Source organism: Lathyrus oleraceus, chromosome 6, assembly GCF_024323335.1.
Source record: "Lathyrus oleraceus cultivar Zhongwan6 chromosome 6, CAAS_Psat_ZW6_1.0, whole genome shotgun sequence".
Lineage (NCBI taxonomy): Eukaryota > Viridiplantae > Streptophyta > Magnoliopsida > Fabales > Fabaceae > Lathyrus > Lathyrus oleraceus.
The window spans coordinates 98876948-98893584 of record NC_066584.1 but is presented as its reverse complement, the minus strand read 5'-3'; the positions used below and the strand labels follow the sequence as shown (position 1 = coordinate 98893584).

At 32.1% G+C, this 16637-nt stretch overlaps 2 protein-coding genes across 4 annotated transcripts; one reads left to right on the top strand and one right to left on the bottom strand.

Moving 5' to 3' along the window:
• Positions 1-80: 80 nt before the first annotated feature.
• On the top strand, positions 81-2768 carry LOC127094365 (uncharacterized). Its single transcript, XM_051033204.1, has 4 exons — positions 81-314; positions 426-601; positions 1440-1638; positions 2340-2768. The coding sequence occupies exons 1-4, from the start codon at positions 254-256 to the stop codon at positions 2549-2551; spliced, it is 648 nt and encodes a 215-aa protein (XP_050889161.1). The 5' UTR covers positions 81-253; the 3' UTR covers positions 2552-2768.
• LOC127094366 (uncharacterized) lies at positions 2523-4548 on the bottom strand. Of its 3 annotated transcripts, none has more exons than XR_007792616.1 (5): positions 4106-4546; positions 3821-3899; positions 3621-3708; positions 3387-3534; positions 2523-2873 (listed from the first exon to the last, which is right to left on the bottom strand). XR_007792616.1 is itself a non-coding variant. In XM_051033206.1 (5 exons), the coding sequence occupies exons 1-4, from the start codon at positions 4358-4360 to the stop codon at positions 3444-3446; spliced, it is 513 nt and encodes a 170-aa protein (XP_050889163.1). In that variant the 5' UTR covers positions 4361-4548; the 3' UTR covers positions 2523-2873; positions 3419-3443. The 3 variants fall into 3 exon arrangements, 2 of the variants coding, with proteins under 2 accessions (XP_050889163.1, XP_050889162.1); XM_051033206.1 differs by having other exon boundaries at positions 3419-3534; positions 4106-4548; XM_051033205.1 differs by having other exon boundaries at positions 3449-3534; positions 4106-4547.
• Between the last annotated feature and the right edge of the window lie 12089 nt (positions 4549-16637).

The window sequence follows — 16637 nt, the reverse complement described above, 5'->3', positions numbered from 1 at the left end:
TGACCGAGTCGTAATTATAGTTGATGTGAATGGAATTAGTTGGCGCCAAAAGTGACGTGGCAAGTTATTGAATTAGAAAACAGGTGCGTAATGCCCACGTCTCGTAGACTAGACTCCTCATTCACTCTTCCCCAAACCAGATAACAGAATTCATCATCTTCCATTCTCTTTCATCCTCTCTTTCTTTTCATCCATTTTCAATTCCGATTACAGAGAGATTCTCCATTCGATCGAATCTCTCTCACACACTTCCATGTCGTTGTTCAATTCCAGAATTTTCTTCGCGTTTTTCGTATTCTTCGCCTACTTTCCAGGTAACTAACTCATTCTCTTTACTTTTTCGTTCGATTGCATGTTTAATTGATCGATTGCGCAGCGGAAAAAGTGTAAGATGTGTGAATGTTGATTGTATTTGCATTGTGTAGGGTTGATGTTATGTGCAGTTGTGTCACTGAGTTCAATTGAGATCTTCGATAACCGCGAGTGGCTAAGAACGACTTCAACTGTTTATTTCCTTTGTAAAGGAGAGAACAAGAAGGTGTTTGAAGATGTTAAGAGAACTCGTTTCGTTTATGCTTTCAATGGTCAACAATCTTGGCAGGTTAGGTTTTTCTTTTGTATTTTTCGTTTCCATAAATTAACTAATTGCTTTTAATTTTGTTTCAGTATTAAATTATGTCCTAATTAATAAACTAAAATAAAGTTGATTTTTATGTTCTAGTTTATTCTAACTTAATCAATCAAGTAATAATGTTTTAGTGTTTAGACTCAAAAGTTTGGTTATTCACATAATGAGACCTCTTTTATTGACTTTTTCAGATCATCACGAAGGTTTTAAAAAACGGTTGTGATCACGTAAAAGTTTTCGTGATTTCGGTCAATATAGGTGTCGCGACATTGATTATCATCGTCGCGACATTAATTATTATCGTCGCGGTGTAAATTAACCACAATTTATTCTTTAATTTAAAATGATGAATAATAGTATCAATATCGATATCGGCACCTGCATATACCGTTTTGTCGCGGTTATTTTCAATGTTTTTTAAAACCTTGTTTAAGCCATTTATGAAATGTACAAGGTAATTTTCAAAAAAAAAGAAAATAGGAGAGCTTGTGAGAAGAACTTATAGATTATTTAAAAGTAGTTTGACTTTATTTCATATAATGCAAATTTGTTAGAGAAATAACTTATACATAAGCACTTGTATAATAAGCTCTTAATTAAATTTCTATCCAAACGGGTTGTAAGTGTATATTCACATAATAAGTGAAAGTGATATGTATATTTTTATAAGCAGCCGTTTGAGTAATTTGCTTAGGAACCTGTCATTAAATTCTAATTGTCTTCACTCTTCAATATTCATGTTTAGGTTGCATAATGCATGTGATGTGATGATATTTGAAGCAACTACTGAGATTTTGCCATGTGTTTCCAGGTTTTAAGTAACTTTTCTAGTATAAAATGCAAGTGGTGTGGACTCTATGAGGAAGACAGCATTACTTCAGGTGATGTTTATGATGAATGGGAGTTTTGTCCTTCTGAATTCACTGCACCCCATGGTGAATATGTTAGGTTCAAAGAAAAGCAATTCAATGCTACTTTTTTGTGCCCGGATTGTTTATCTCTTGTTCGTGGTGAGTATCTTGCAACTTTTGCTTTGGAGATTCTTCATTACCATAAATCCACCATCATACTAGCTAGTTGTCGATGCCATTGAATATTCTTTATTACTTCATGCAATTTAATCAATAAATACATCAATTAGTTATTAAAATAAATTACTATGTCCATCTTCAATATTTTGTAAAATTAATTACTATGCCCATCTTCTATATTTTGTGCTTTTTCTATAACCATCCCTGTGCTATGAAAAGATAAACAAAATGGTACAAACTGTGTCCTAACAAATTGTAGGGATCTTTTTATTATAAATTCAAGTTTATTTTTTTCCATGTGTTGGCTTATCATTAGGCAAAGTAAAAGTAATAGAAGAAAAATTAACTAACTCAAGAATCTATACTTTGTCTAGATAGAGGAATACTATATTGCTTAAAGAAAAGGCACATAGGGTTATTTATCTTGTTTTTCATTCTTGTATGCTTCACTGCTTTACTTTTAACATGAACTTTTCCATATTTCTTACATTTGTTACTGGGAAGAAAGTCAGATGGAATTAGTTTGTTAGTGTTCCTTACATTTTTTTAGCAAGCCTTTGAGGAGGTGCAAGTTATTTTCATGTCCTAAGTTTATGGTAAACCCAGGAGGAATATTGATGCTCCTTTGCATGATAATTATACTTTATATTAACAAAACGAATTGTAATTGTGCTCTGCAGTTTCTAGCTCTTCTGATAAGCTCAGAAAGCATATAGCAATTCTGATTTTTCTTGGTGCTCTGGTCTCAATCGTTCTGATTCTTGGAGTGATGGGTTCGTATAAGTTCTGGCGGAAGAAAAGAAAGGAAGAAAACCAGGCTCGGTTTCTGAAATTACTTGAAAATGGAGATGACATTGAGGATGATCTGGATCTTGATAGTTCGTTAATATAATGATAGTAAACAATAGATACTTTTTGTACAGAGTAAGGTTAACCATAATGTTTTGCTTATAAAATAGGATGAAAAATTATTTTCTTTCAGTTTGACATGTGTAACTATCCCGATCCATAAATTTGTATATACAAAATAGGACTAGGATGTAGTAATCTGCTCAACAATCTAACAGAAACAATATTATGACATCAAGTTTATTGGCTCATTGGTATTATGAGTTTGAGCAGACTATAGTCTCATAGTTGGAGTTCATGTTTTCCTGTAATTCGGGTTTAGCCTCTGGCGGTCCATGTTGCTACTCAAAAGACAGCACCAAGTGCTGCAATCATAATAATATAAGAGACATTAGCATGAATATTCATTAGAACGCATGAGACCTAAGCTTAATAATCTTTCCCGCTGCATTATAGAAGACACCTCAATCAAATAATTGTGTTTTTATTTTCCACTCCTGTCTCTGTTTTGTACATATTAAGAATGTGACCTACATGCTTTATTTGACAACAAATTCTTATGAGATGAACTCAAATCATATTAAATGGTTTATTCAGGGACAAAATAGTTGGTTTAAGCATAGATGAACTGAAATAGTCCCCAATAGTTGGTTTTATTAATAGGAGTCTTCTACTAGCTCAGATTTAAACATAGGAAAACTAACTAGTTATGTTCTCAACAATCAATAAATCTTAAATAAAGAAAGTGCAATGATAATTCATTAATCTATTACCTATTAGATATAGATATTTTTTCAGATTATGCAACAGTTATGTCAGTTCAAGAACTCATATACTTTAAGAACTTATAAATAAGAAAACTCTAACCAACAACATACATGATTAATAAAGGCAAAACACGATATATGACCTTGAGCAATTGAGAATCCAAAACTCTAACCAGAAGAACTCTTGATTGATTTGTCAAAACTATGAAGCTCCTTTGAATTGGAACCATAAACGGCCTTAATCGAGTCTCTACAGGAACTACAAGGATATAAAAAAAGACAGACTTTTGAGTAAAATTTCTCATAAATGTGATTGGGAAACAACATAAATTGAGAAAGGTGAACCTGCAAGCCTCTTTGTTGAAATTCTTCTCTTTAACTCCGAATAACGATTTAAACACCTCAGGCTCCGCACGACAGAAATATGGACGATCTGAACAAGAACACAAAAAATAACAAATCAAACTCAAAAGCTAACATTCCCACAAGGAAGTTGAAAATGATAAAATTCAAAACTGAGATAAATATTGTGGCCACATACATACCAGAGTAAATGGAACATTTTCGAGTACTCTTTTCATAATGAATACACCATCCATCTGGTCCTATTAAACTATTGTAGAGCTGAAATTCAATTCACATTATAGAATGTTCATATCTCAATTTAAAGAAGCAAAACTTAATATATTATAAATATGAAGCACGGACAACTTTTGAAACAAAGGACTTTTTCAAATGTGTTTCTTCAAAGCGTGTCGGTGCTACAGAGTATATTAAGGATGTTTGAATTGTTGTTGTGAAATGTTTGAAAGAGAAGGGTGAAAACTGACCTCAACATCTGAAGTGTTGGTGAAAATTTCTTCCGGGGATGGATAAGAAGGACCTTTTTGAAGCTTACAGCAAGCCCCACAGCCTTCTACACAATGCCATGGCGATTCCTTTTTCTTGCCTCCGCGGAAACCTAAGTTTTGTGCTGGCTTTTGGTCTGTTGTTTTCACAGTAGCTTCCTGCCGACGAAGTGCCGCCAAACACATGACCGGTGATATTTGCGGCAGCGTGAGAGCTGCCGTGGTGAGAGACATCATAAAGTACCAGTTGATGTGGTTGAGTTTTTTCTACTTAAAATCTAGAGGGTTCTTTCTTACGAAGATGGGGTTAGGGTTTTAGCTTATCCACTTTTTTATTGTGTGGAACTTCTCGTCTGTGTTCTCATAGAAGGTGTAGTTGTTGAACTTCCCTCCATTCAAGTTAAATTATCACATCTGAGTTTTATTAGATTAGAAATGATTAATTTGATAGTATTATTTTGGTAAAAGTTTTAAATAATAATCAATTTAAAAAAAAATTATAAATATTTTTAAGAGACTCTATTTGTCTAATTTCTATAAAATTCATGAACATTCTTTCTCAATTTTGAGATTGAAGCATTCAGAGATATTTCTTTGAATTTGAACTAGAAATCACTAGAAATTTTTCTTCTTCCCCAAACAAAAAAGTGGGGAAGTAATGGGAGACTCTTTATCCCTCAAATTGCGGGAGAAATAATTTTTCTCTTTGAACTGGTCCTCTATTCAACTATTTGTTTGGACACTTTATTAGTTTTTTTTTCTTGAACCGATTCTCAATCGGTGATAGAATAATTATTCATACAAGTATTCTTCAGATTCGAGTAAATGATGTTGTAGAATTGAAGCTTCGAGTAGGTCATTGGGCCTATCAAATTTGGTGGATCAAGATGATTGAAGATCTTGAATGATAGTAGTGAGTAATTTGTTCCAACAGGAAGAATTATTGTTTTAGACCGCGTTTGCTAAAGCGTTGGGTTGTTAGTGTTCGCTTTCATAATAATTCGTTGTACAAAAATACTTGTACCATTGACTTTTATAATAGTGGAAGACATTATCATTTTCGATGGTGAAAATCATCGAAAAATGGAGTAGGTATAACGATGACGAATTGTCTTACCATTATATATCTTGTGTACATAATTTCATCTCAATCTCTTTAACTTTTTGCATTGTATCATATATGATCGAGCATAATTCATTATTAAAATTTTCATAGATCAAAAATTTTATTTTGAAAATATTTACTATGGCAAACGGAAGCAATTCCGGATCAACACTCATCTATCTAAATCGTTATCGGAAGAATCGGATATGCGTTTAAACCACAAGAAAACTTACATTAATGATGAGAAAATGAATCAATATATTTTACACAATACGTTTGAACAAAACCACACAATGATAGTCAATTTCCAATGAAAATAAAAAACTAAAATTGATATAGACAATTTATCGAACACTTAGTGTGCAAATAATTTTTTGAACACTTAGTGTGCAAAAAACATCAAACTTGTTTCCCTTTATGTTGATAGTATGCGAATCTAATTACAATTGTTTTACCAAAACCAGTTTGTAAAACTTCAACATATCCATTTGTATCGACCCATTGACTCATTTTTCATAAAAGATCGTATTTTAAACTTGTAATGGCCTATTTAATATGATTTTACATGTCCTATTATGATGATGCACATCTAGACATAAATGGTAAGATCCAATATACACAAAGTACTAAATGACCTAGTTTTAACATCATTCAAACATATCTAAGAGAATAGTGCACGCACATTTATTAACTCTAAGTTTATGGATTTAAATTATTTGTTAAAGCAATTTCAAGTGTACTTGAGTTAATAATTTCGTTTGATCTCTTGGTTCCATGATAATGACGAAACACATGCTATATAATCCATTTACCATATTTTTCTTCCTCTAGTTGTCTTTTGCTTCAACACTTTAACTCTAATTTTATAAAAAGAAATCATTTTTTGAAATCTATTATTTTTAAGGGGAACGGTATATTCAGTCCCCTACTAGACCTTGTCGTATTTACATTCTCCCCTAACAAAACCCTCATCAGCCAATCGCAACAATCAATTTTGGACGCAAAGTGTTGAAAGGAAAATTTAACATAATGAAAACAATAATAATGAAAACAATTGCATAAAGTGCAACACCATTCTCTGGGATGAATTACAAGAGGGAGAAAAAGTTTCAAGGTTGATTCCTTAATGAAATCTCTTCTCTTATTATTGTTTGTTAAAAATGCTTAATATTAGTTAGGAAAACATTAATATAACTTATCAATATTAGTTGTTGCTCTTGTATCAAATAAAATGTTTAATGTTGTTGTTGTTGAGATTTAATGTTTAACTATTCTATTGATTTTATTCATTTTTTATCGTAGTTATTGTTGTTGTTGAGATTTAATGTTTATCGATTCTATTGATTGTGTTGTTATTGTTGTTGTTCTTGTTGTTGAGATTTAATGTTTAACCACTATATTGATTTTTTTTTGTGATTAGGAGGAGGATGGGGAGGAAAATTCAGAATTTGTCAATAAATTTGATGCTATCTAGATTGAAACCAAAAAACAGGTTAAAAAGATATATAAACAAAGTATTACACCTCGAGTAGTAATTTCAACTGAGGGGGGAAATGGTGTGCACTTTCCAATTTTGAAATTACATATTCAAATATAGAATCTAAAATTTTCAATTTTTATGATTTAGTATTTAAGAAAATGGAATATTAATAAAAAAAATATTTTAATTTTAAAATAATTCAAATAAAAAAAATCTTATTAATAGAACGCTCTTTTTTAAATATTATTATTGTCTTCCAATTCTAAAAATACAAATACGTTGTTGTTGTGAATCAAACTCATGACCGGTACAAGGGCGTCAATTCAACCGACGGGAAGAGTGGTAAATTTTCCATGACACTCTATTTTATCCCGCCCACTAAACCAGGTCGAAACTTTTTTTTAACCAAGATAAAATCACTTATTTGTAGTAGTGTGTGATAATATCTTATAAATTTGCTTCAATTTTATGAGTGATTGAAAAAGTATTGTGTGTATAGTAATATTTTATAGGGTTATAAATACACTTTAGAAAATAGATAGAATTTGTTATTAATAGAGTTTGACATAGCTCATCCTTACAAAATTTGCTATAAAATTAGATTGTAAGGTGAGAAATGCCATTTTATACAAACTCTTTCAAAACTCTATCTCTAACCAATATGAAACTTGGGATTTTCTCACTACACTCCCTCGCACCCACAATACACCCCATCATGCCTAATACTCTTTTGAGTTTGATGCATGGATATAAATAATGGGTGCCCCATGGTCTGATCAATAAGCTATGATAACATATTATAGTTTGTAAGCTGAGGGGTGTCAATATATATATATATATATATATATATATATATATATATATATATATATATATATATATATATATATATATATATATATATATATATATATATATATATATATAAACTCTTTTAAATTTTATCTATAACCAACATGACATTTGGAATTTTCTCAGTACTTATGGAATCTATTTAACTCGTTATTTTAAGTTGGAGTGGGCTGATATTTTAACTTGGACCACTCAAAATTAACCAACCTCATTAAATTTGTTGAAATTTATTTAATCCATTTAAAAATAGGTCAATCGATCTTTTAGGTTATTTGATTTTTTAATGGTTTTTTTTAGTTTATGTTTCTAACAACTCGTGATTTTTTATTGAACAAGTAACATCTCTTACTTCCAAGTTTAAACTTGCATATACTTCTACATATTATGAGATTAATCAATCACTTCACTTCATTGATGCATTGCGGAGGAAACTTTGAGTTGTTTGAAGCTCGTTGATATTTAAACCTTCATCTTGTGACATATACCATGCCATTTTCTTGCTATAGTGGTGTTGGATCCTCTTTATGTGTGTAACATTAGAAATTGGCACCACAATTGAGCATGGAGTCGGGTGTTAATATTTTTAAAAGAACTTGCACTCACATCTTTTAAGATATATTCACAAGCAGAAAAACCCATTTCAATTTAAAATCAAACATTAATATCCTCTATGCACAAAAAATGTAGATAAATATTATTTATACTTATGATTTTTTTTACTATTATTAGAAGGTTTAGTGAGTGATAGAAGATTTACTTCTGATCTAGGATATTGTAACTTCTTTGTGGAAACCTAGTTGCACGGAGAAGTAAGAAATAAAAAGTAGTTGTTCGCTCAATTGTTGCAACATAATTTGGAGCTATAGAACAAGGAAATTGTGAACTATTCTTGATGAAACAAGTGCTAGAACACTTTAAGATATAATGAGAAGGCACGTGAAATTGTTTTGCGATAACAAATTGATTTTAATTATTGCACATAATCCTATTTAGCATTACATGACAAAACATATTGACATTGATTGACATTTCATAAAAAAAAATGATAGTGAACTTATAATTGTAGTCTACTGACATAAGCTCAAAAATGTGTTAACAAATGATTTACCAACATAACGATTAAATCAAATTAGTTGTTGGAACATGAAATATTTTCACCATGTCATCCTTAACACTAAAATAAGATTATGTTTTTAGATATTGGTGAAAATAAAATTGTGTTAAAGATGGTCTTATTTTAGTTACTACTCAAAATCTATTTTATTTGACACACAAATTGAGTATTTCGTAGACTATGTTGTTGCAACATAGAATCTTTTCATCATGTCATCCTTAACACTGTATTCAAGGAAATATGTTTTTATACGCATTATAAATTTGTTCAATTAATATATTTCTAATATGATTTAATTGAAAAAAATATTATACGCTTAGTTGTCAATCAATCATGTTCTTTACATTTTTATTTTCAAAGTAGTGAATATTTGATAATATTTTTGTTTTTCAAATTCATTTTGAGGTTAATTTTATCTTCTTTTCTCTCTTGCAGCCATTTCCTTTAACATGTCACATAAGTAAAAAAAATAGTAATATGATTTTTTTACTTAGTCAAATCTTTTTTATAATGAGATAGATGTTCATTAAACATTATCAAAACCCTAATTAGACCTGATACTCGACCGTTGGTTCAACTGTCAATCAGTCTTGCATAAATTAATTTCAATGTCAGTTTATAGAAAAATAATTTCAATGTTACTTATAATGGCTTATAAAAGTCTATTTAAGCTTGGTAATCAACAAAGTTTAACCGTTCAATTATTTTACATGTTAGTTGATTTTATATCAATTGATTCTAACATTAGCATAAAGTCAAATACTCTCACTTCACCATAGTGACTAACACCTTATCCTACAAATTATTAGTCACATTTGATAGTAAGCGTTTGGTCATTTTTGCATCACTTAATTCCAACTTCAACTAATTTTAATGCAATTAGTAGTAAAACCCTCAACTTCAATCTACGAACAATTAATGTTTTGACTATTTATTTTTTTGTGTAAATACTCTCATAAATTTTTGCATAAGGCATCTTGCAATGTTATTGGAGACCGTGTTTACGGAAGAAAAATGTATCTCTTACAAAATTTCTCACAAAGTTAGTTTCAATAGACATTCATTTGGAAAAAAAAATATGTCTCAGTGACAGAGATACTCTTTAGGCCATATTGTGAATTCGAAGGGAAATAGAATTGATTGTTTGTGTAAAAGAAAACTTTTTAAAAAATATAAAGAAATATTTAATAAATTTTAAAAAATAATTTTATATAGAAAGATAAAAAAAAATATTTATTATTAATATATTTTTAATTTTTAAAATATTATATCAACGTAGATTATAATTGAGGGGATTTTGTTTCATAAATAAAATTAAATCTTAAAAGTCTCTTAACCTAAGTGTATGTTTGGTACCATGACCATTCACCGCTGCCTCATGTTTAGTACGCTTTCTACCGTGATTTTGTAAAACTGTTATTTGATGTTTCTCTTACAACATGATTTGTGATTGTGGTCGAAATCATTTTTTAACCAAGATAAAATCACTTATTTGTAATAGTGTGTGATAATATGTTATAAATTTGCTTCAATTTTATGAGTGATTGAGAAAGTATTCCGTGTATAGTAATATTCTATAGGTTTATAAATACACTTTAGCAAATAGATAAAATTTGTTATTATAGAGTTAGACATAACTCATTCTTACAAAATTTGTTTTAAAATTAGATTGTAAGGTGAGAAATGTCATTCTATATAAACTCTTTCAAAACTTTATCTCTAACCAATTTAAAACTTAAAATTTTCTCAATACACTCCCTCACACCTGCAATACACCCCCTCATGGATAACACTCTTTTGAGTTTGATGCATGAATATATATATATATATATATATATATATATATATATATATATATATATATATATATATATATATATATATATATATATATATATATATATATATATATATATATATATATATATATATATATATATATATATATATATATATATATATATATATATATATATATATAGTGGGTGCCCCATGGTCTGATCGATAAGTTATTATACCATATTATAGTTTGTAAGCTGAGAGGTGTCAATCTATATAAACTCTTTCAAAATTTTATTTATAACCAACGTGACATTTGAAATTTTTCCAATACTTATGGAATCTTTTTAAGTCGTTATTTTAGGTTGGAGCGGGTGATGGAAAATTAAAACACAATAAGAGACCAATACATAACAAATATAAAATCCCTCAAACTTGTAGGAACCTTGAGGATCAACAACAAATATAAGAGGGTAAATCGAATAAATAAAAGCACAAAAGAACGCCGATATTTTTAACGTGAAAAACCATTCAATATGAGAGTAAAAACCATGAGTCGTCCAGACCAAAAAATAACTCCACTATAATCAATTAAGGGTACAAGAGAGTCTTAAAGTGATTCACAAACTAGTGCTAACAACCACAAATCCCAAAGTAAATTAGCTTACAAATAAGAATTAAAAAAGCTAAAAAAATCTCAAATCTGCAGCTTCAGTGTGAAGCAGATAACTCTCACCTCAGAAGTTTTTTTTTTGAAATTTTGAATGGCCAAAAGTTAGATACATGTACTACAAACCTTTCCTCCAAATTTTAGCTTGATCTGACGGTTAACGAATCGGGATCATCGATTTAGTGAAACTGGTTGTAGAAAAACGAGAATGAGTTTCTCTCCTCTTTTCTCTCTTTTGAATCCTTATTTTCTCTCTATCTCTCTCAACCCTAAAATGATACTCTCCACTTAAATAAGTGAGAAAAATAGGCTAATCATATTTAGGCATTTTTCCACATAAGAAGGGATCCCCAACCCAACATATCTCCCTCTCACAACTATGTGGAAGAAATCACCAAACCGTCGATATCACATCAAGCTTCAAATTTTTCTCTTGGTACTGCTTTAGTCATCATATCAGAACCATTATCATTTGTATGAACTTTAGCTAACTCCAACAACTTAACATCCAAAACATCATGTATCCAATGATATCTCACACAAATGTGTTTGGACCTATTATGAAAAGTTAAATTCTTACCAAGATGAATAACACTTTGACCATCAACAAATAACACATATTTGTCTTTAAAAAAACCAAGCTCCTGCAAAAATTTATTCAACCATAGTAACTCTTTACATGTTTCAGTAATTGCAATGAACTCAAGCTCTGTAGTAGACAGTGCTACACACTTTTGCAATTTGGATTGTCAAGCCATAACCCCCCTACAAATTTAATCATGTGGCCCGAAGTGAACTTTCTAGAATTAATGTTGAAGGAGAATAAGATCCAAAACGCAACGGAATTTAAAAATTTTCCTTTAGTGATCCTTACGAATGGGAATGATCAGTGATAGAATCGTTACCTCTTGTGGCGATTGAAACCTTTGATGCAGATCTAAGGAGTGATCATAAACGTTGAATGGTGACAACGCCTCTACTCAGTCCACACGAACGGATTCCTTCGATCTTAGTGTTAGCTGCTATGAATGAAGGTTTCGAGTGAGAACGGATTCTCTTTATTTTGTATCAATCTTGCATCCTTCAATGCTACACACGCGCGAAAGCAAATGGAGTTGAGCTTTGAATCAAATTTTGAGATTTGACCTTCATCCTGGAAACGCGTCGCGTCCTATTTCATTTTCACGGGATAGCTCGTGTCCAGCACAAATTTGGAATCTTGGAGGGGGGTACACGTGAGGCTCTAGAGTGTTTATTGACATGGGGCGGAGATGAGAAGTTCTGTATGGAAACTTGGATACGATAATGGTGTAATAGAAGATTACGAGGTTTAGGTCAGGGAAGAGGCTCTGCGCGTTTGGGCAAGTTCGGGTTGTGAATCGGTAGTTGTATGGACACAGCATCGAGGCATTTGTTTGAACCTGATCCTGGGTTTTTCTTAGACTTGGGCCCCTTGGCCCAAATAACTATCCACCACACCCCTCCGTCAATCCCTTATGCACCCCCAAGCTGGCCCATGATTATTCCATGCTAACCCTTCTTAATCTCATTAAATTATATTAATCAGTTCTTAATCTTGTTTTCTGGTGACTAGCTCTATTTCTGACTTTGCTTGTAAATCTTGGAATTAGAAAATTTTGGTTCTTGATTTTTGATTAGGAATTAGTATAGTTCATGTGGTTAATTAGGGTTAGGTAATTAGTTAGAAATTAGGTTTAATCATTTTTTAGATTAGATTTAATTTCTTAATTTTCCAAAATTAATTTTCATTTGATTAACCATGCCATGATTAGGTTTTAGTCATTAGATTTTGATAATTTCATTTTATGTGGGTTAATATGATTAATGTAGATTTTACCATGATTTTCCCATTTGGTTAATTTCCACTCAACTTGATTTGTATGATCATGTAGGTTAGATTCAATTCTTGAATTTGGATTGTGAATTTTCCTTTTGGTTAATTTTAATTCTACTTCTTGTTTAGGTAAATTTTAATTTTTAGAATTAATATACACTTTAATTGTCCATTTAATCGATTTGTTGGTTTATGAACATATTGTAAATTGAAAATCCCATTTCAATTTAGGTGATGAATACTTTGTATGTCTAATTTCATTTGTCATGATCACATGATAGATCTTTGATTGTTTTTCATTGACTGATCCATTACCATTCGAATCGATTTTAACCATTGTACATACTTATATATTGTTGTATCATTCTCATTCATTTGACTTAATCTCATGCTAACCCGTTTGCTACTTTGTGTTTCCACATGTTGACTTTGAGATTCAAGTTCACTCCTAGCTAGCCATGCTCCTAATTATTTCATTCTCATTCAATAGCTTTGTATTGTTTGAAGCACCATTCCACTTGTATGCTTTAGGCATGATACATAGTTTAATACTTTGTTACTTGTATTTTCTTTTCGTTCCCTTATATTGTATTGTGTGGACCCATCCCCCAATTATGGGTCAAATGTTCCCCCACCCCATAATCATGTAATAGCTTAGACTTATTGCTTTCTAGTTAGCCATGCATGTTAATAACAAAGATAAAATACAAAATGAAATAAAGCATTTCGAAAGAAACAGAAGGTACTTGATTCAACGTTAAGTTATTTTCCGAATAAAACTCACACCATTGCAACGTGAATACTTGATCCAACATCAAGTATTCTTCATCCATTCTATCTCTTCTCACACTCATTCTATCTCTCACCTCCATTCTTCACACACTTTTTCATAATAAATTCAAACACTTGATCCAACGTCAAGTACCTTTTTCAAAACATTTTCATAACAAATTGGGATGTGAAATAGGGTGTACGTGTTTGTACACAACATTTAAGTAATTGGGTTGTCGGCCGTACCTAGCCTGAGGACCCGACACTTGGATTCCCCCCTTAAAAAATATAATATTTCAAACAAGTTAGATCTAGGTGCTATGAGGGAGAAAAATAATAGTTAGGACTCCATGATCCTCTCGATTCCCAAGTACTTTGATTATTGAATGTACTTAGTCAAGGGTCAGATACTTGTCGCCCTCTAAGTTCCAATGATTATACTTGCCAAACTCTTTTCACAATTCAAATATTTTTTTTGGATGAAAAAGAGTGGTTAGGACAACATTGTCCTCTCAACTCCTGAGTTATTGGACTGTTGATTGTATCTAGCCAAGGGTTTGATGCTTGTCTCTATACATAAAATCAACCCCAACAAATCAAACCATATTTTGCCTTAGGGATTTCTCTTCAAAACCTTTCAAAAAGAACGTGCTACTTTCGTTCTACCGTGAACAACGCTTAAGCCTCCATGTGCGAGCAAGTAATGTTTAACTGCTAGAGTGTGAACCAAACGTATCCACTTTACCGCAAACAAGCAAATACTTTCCGCTCCCATGGCAGAGTATACAAGCGAGTGAATAGTAGCACGCGAACGTCAATACTGTTCAGTAAAAACAACCAAACAAATGTTCCGTTTGTGAGCCGAACTAAGAAGCTTTGACTTCCTTATTGCACGTATGAGGATACGTAAGCACAAGGGCCGAAATCCTTGACGAGCACACTAACTTAAAACTTATTTTCTCTCCCCATCATATTCTTTCATCTCATTCCCGATAGCAAGCAACATACAGATAAACAACATCCATACGCATTTGATACGAGCAAGTGGTTTCCATGGAGTACCATGGATGTGAGGTGTGCTAATACCTTTCCTTTGCATAACCGACTTCTAAATACGCTCTTGAATGCGAGACCGTTTCTCTCATTCGGGGTTTTATCTCTATTTTCCATTTCCTTTGGAATAAATAAAATCCGGTGGCGACTCTGTATTTTTCGTGGCGCTTCACCAATGAGCATCACCGGGATCAGATTGGTACCTACTCGTTGCACTTAAAGCATACGAGACATTTAGGCGAGTACATAACATGGCATACATGATAGATCCTATTGCAGATGCATATGGAGTCTTATTCATGCGATCCCCTTCTTCCTTAGCTGAAAGGGATTGTGTTTTTGATAGACACAAGCCATGTTGCATATGTATGAATCCTTTCTTAGAATCATGCATATTAAAGTGTCTCGGTACTTTGTCTATGTATGTACTCTGACTTAGGCCAAGCAGTTTTTATGATCTATCTCTATAGATCCTAATTCCTAATATATAGATTGCTTCACCCAGGTCCTTCATAGAAAAGCTTTCCCCAACTAAGACTTTACTTGTTATAGGGTAACGACATCATTTCCAATGAGTAATATGTCATCTACATATAATACCAGGAAGACAATCATGCTCCCACTAACCTTCTTGTATACACAAGGCTCATCTTCATTCTTGATGAATCCATATTGTTTTACTGTTTCATCAAAACGAAGATTCCAGCTTCTGAAAGCTTGCTTCAATCCATAGATTGATCTTTGTAACTTACATATCTTTTGGGCTTCTTCTGGTATGTCAAATCCTTCAGGCCATGTCATGTATACATCCTCAATAATATTCCCATTAAGGAAAATAGTTTTGACATCCATCTACCATATTTCATAATCATGATATGCAGCGATAGCAAGTAAAATCCAAACAAATTTAAGCATTGCAGTTGGTGAAAAGGTTTCATCATAGTCAACCCCATGAATTTGTTTATATCCTTTTGCAACCAGTCTTGCTTAATAGGTATGTACCTTACCATCCATGTCAGTCTTCTTTTTGAAGACCCACTTGCATCTTATAGGGTTAACTCTACAAGAGGCTTTACCAAGGTCTAAACTTGGTTTGTGCACATGGAATCCATTTCATATTTCATGGATTCTAGCCATTTCTCAGACTCGGGACCAGTTATGGCCTCTTGGTAGGTCACATGCTCATCTTGATCCATGAGTAATACATCACCTTGAATAGTTATGAGATATCCATATCTCTCAGGTAGGTGACGTATCCTGCTTGACCTACGTTGGTCTTGTTCTACTTGAGCAGGTTGCTCTTCCATAACTACTTGTGTTTCCTGCTCTAATTCCTCCATAGGTGTATCAATGCTTTGTGATTCTTTAATTTCTTCAAGCTCTACTTTCCTCCCACTGATTCCTTTGGAAATAAAATCCTTTTCTAGGAAAACTCCATTTCGAGCGACAACATTTTGCCCTCAGAAGGATTGTAGAAGTAATACCCTCTTATTTCTTTAGGATATCCCACAAATAAGCATTTGTCAGATTTGGGCTCAAGCTTAGTTGAAATTTGTCGCTTCACATAAACTTCGCAACCCCAAATCTTCATGTAAGACATATGTGGTTTCTTACCACTTCATATCGCATATGGTGTCTTCTCAACTTTTTTGGATGGAACACGGTTAAGTGTGTAAGCTGTTCTCAATAGTGCATGTCCCCAAAAGGAGTTTGGAAGATTGGCGTGGCTCCTCATGGATCAAACCATGTCTAACAAGGTTCAATTTCTTCTCTCAGATACACCGTTCCATTGGGGTGTTCCAAGAGGAGTAAGTTGGGATATGATCCCACACTAT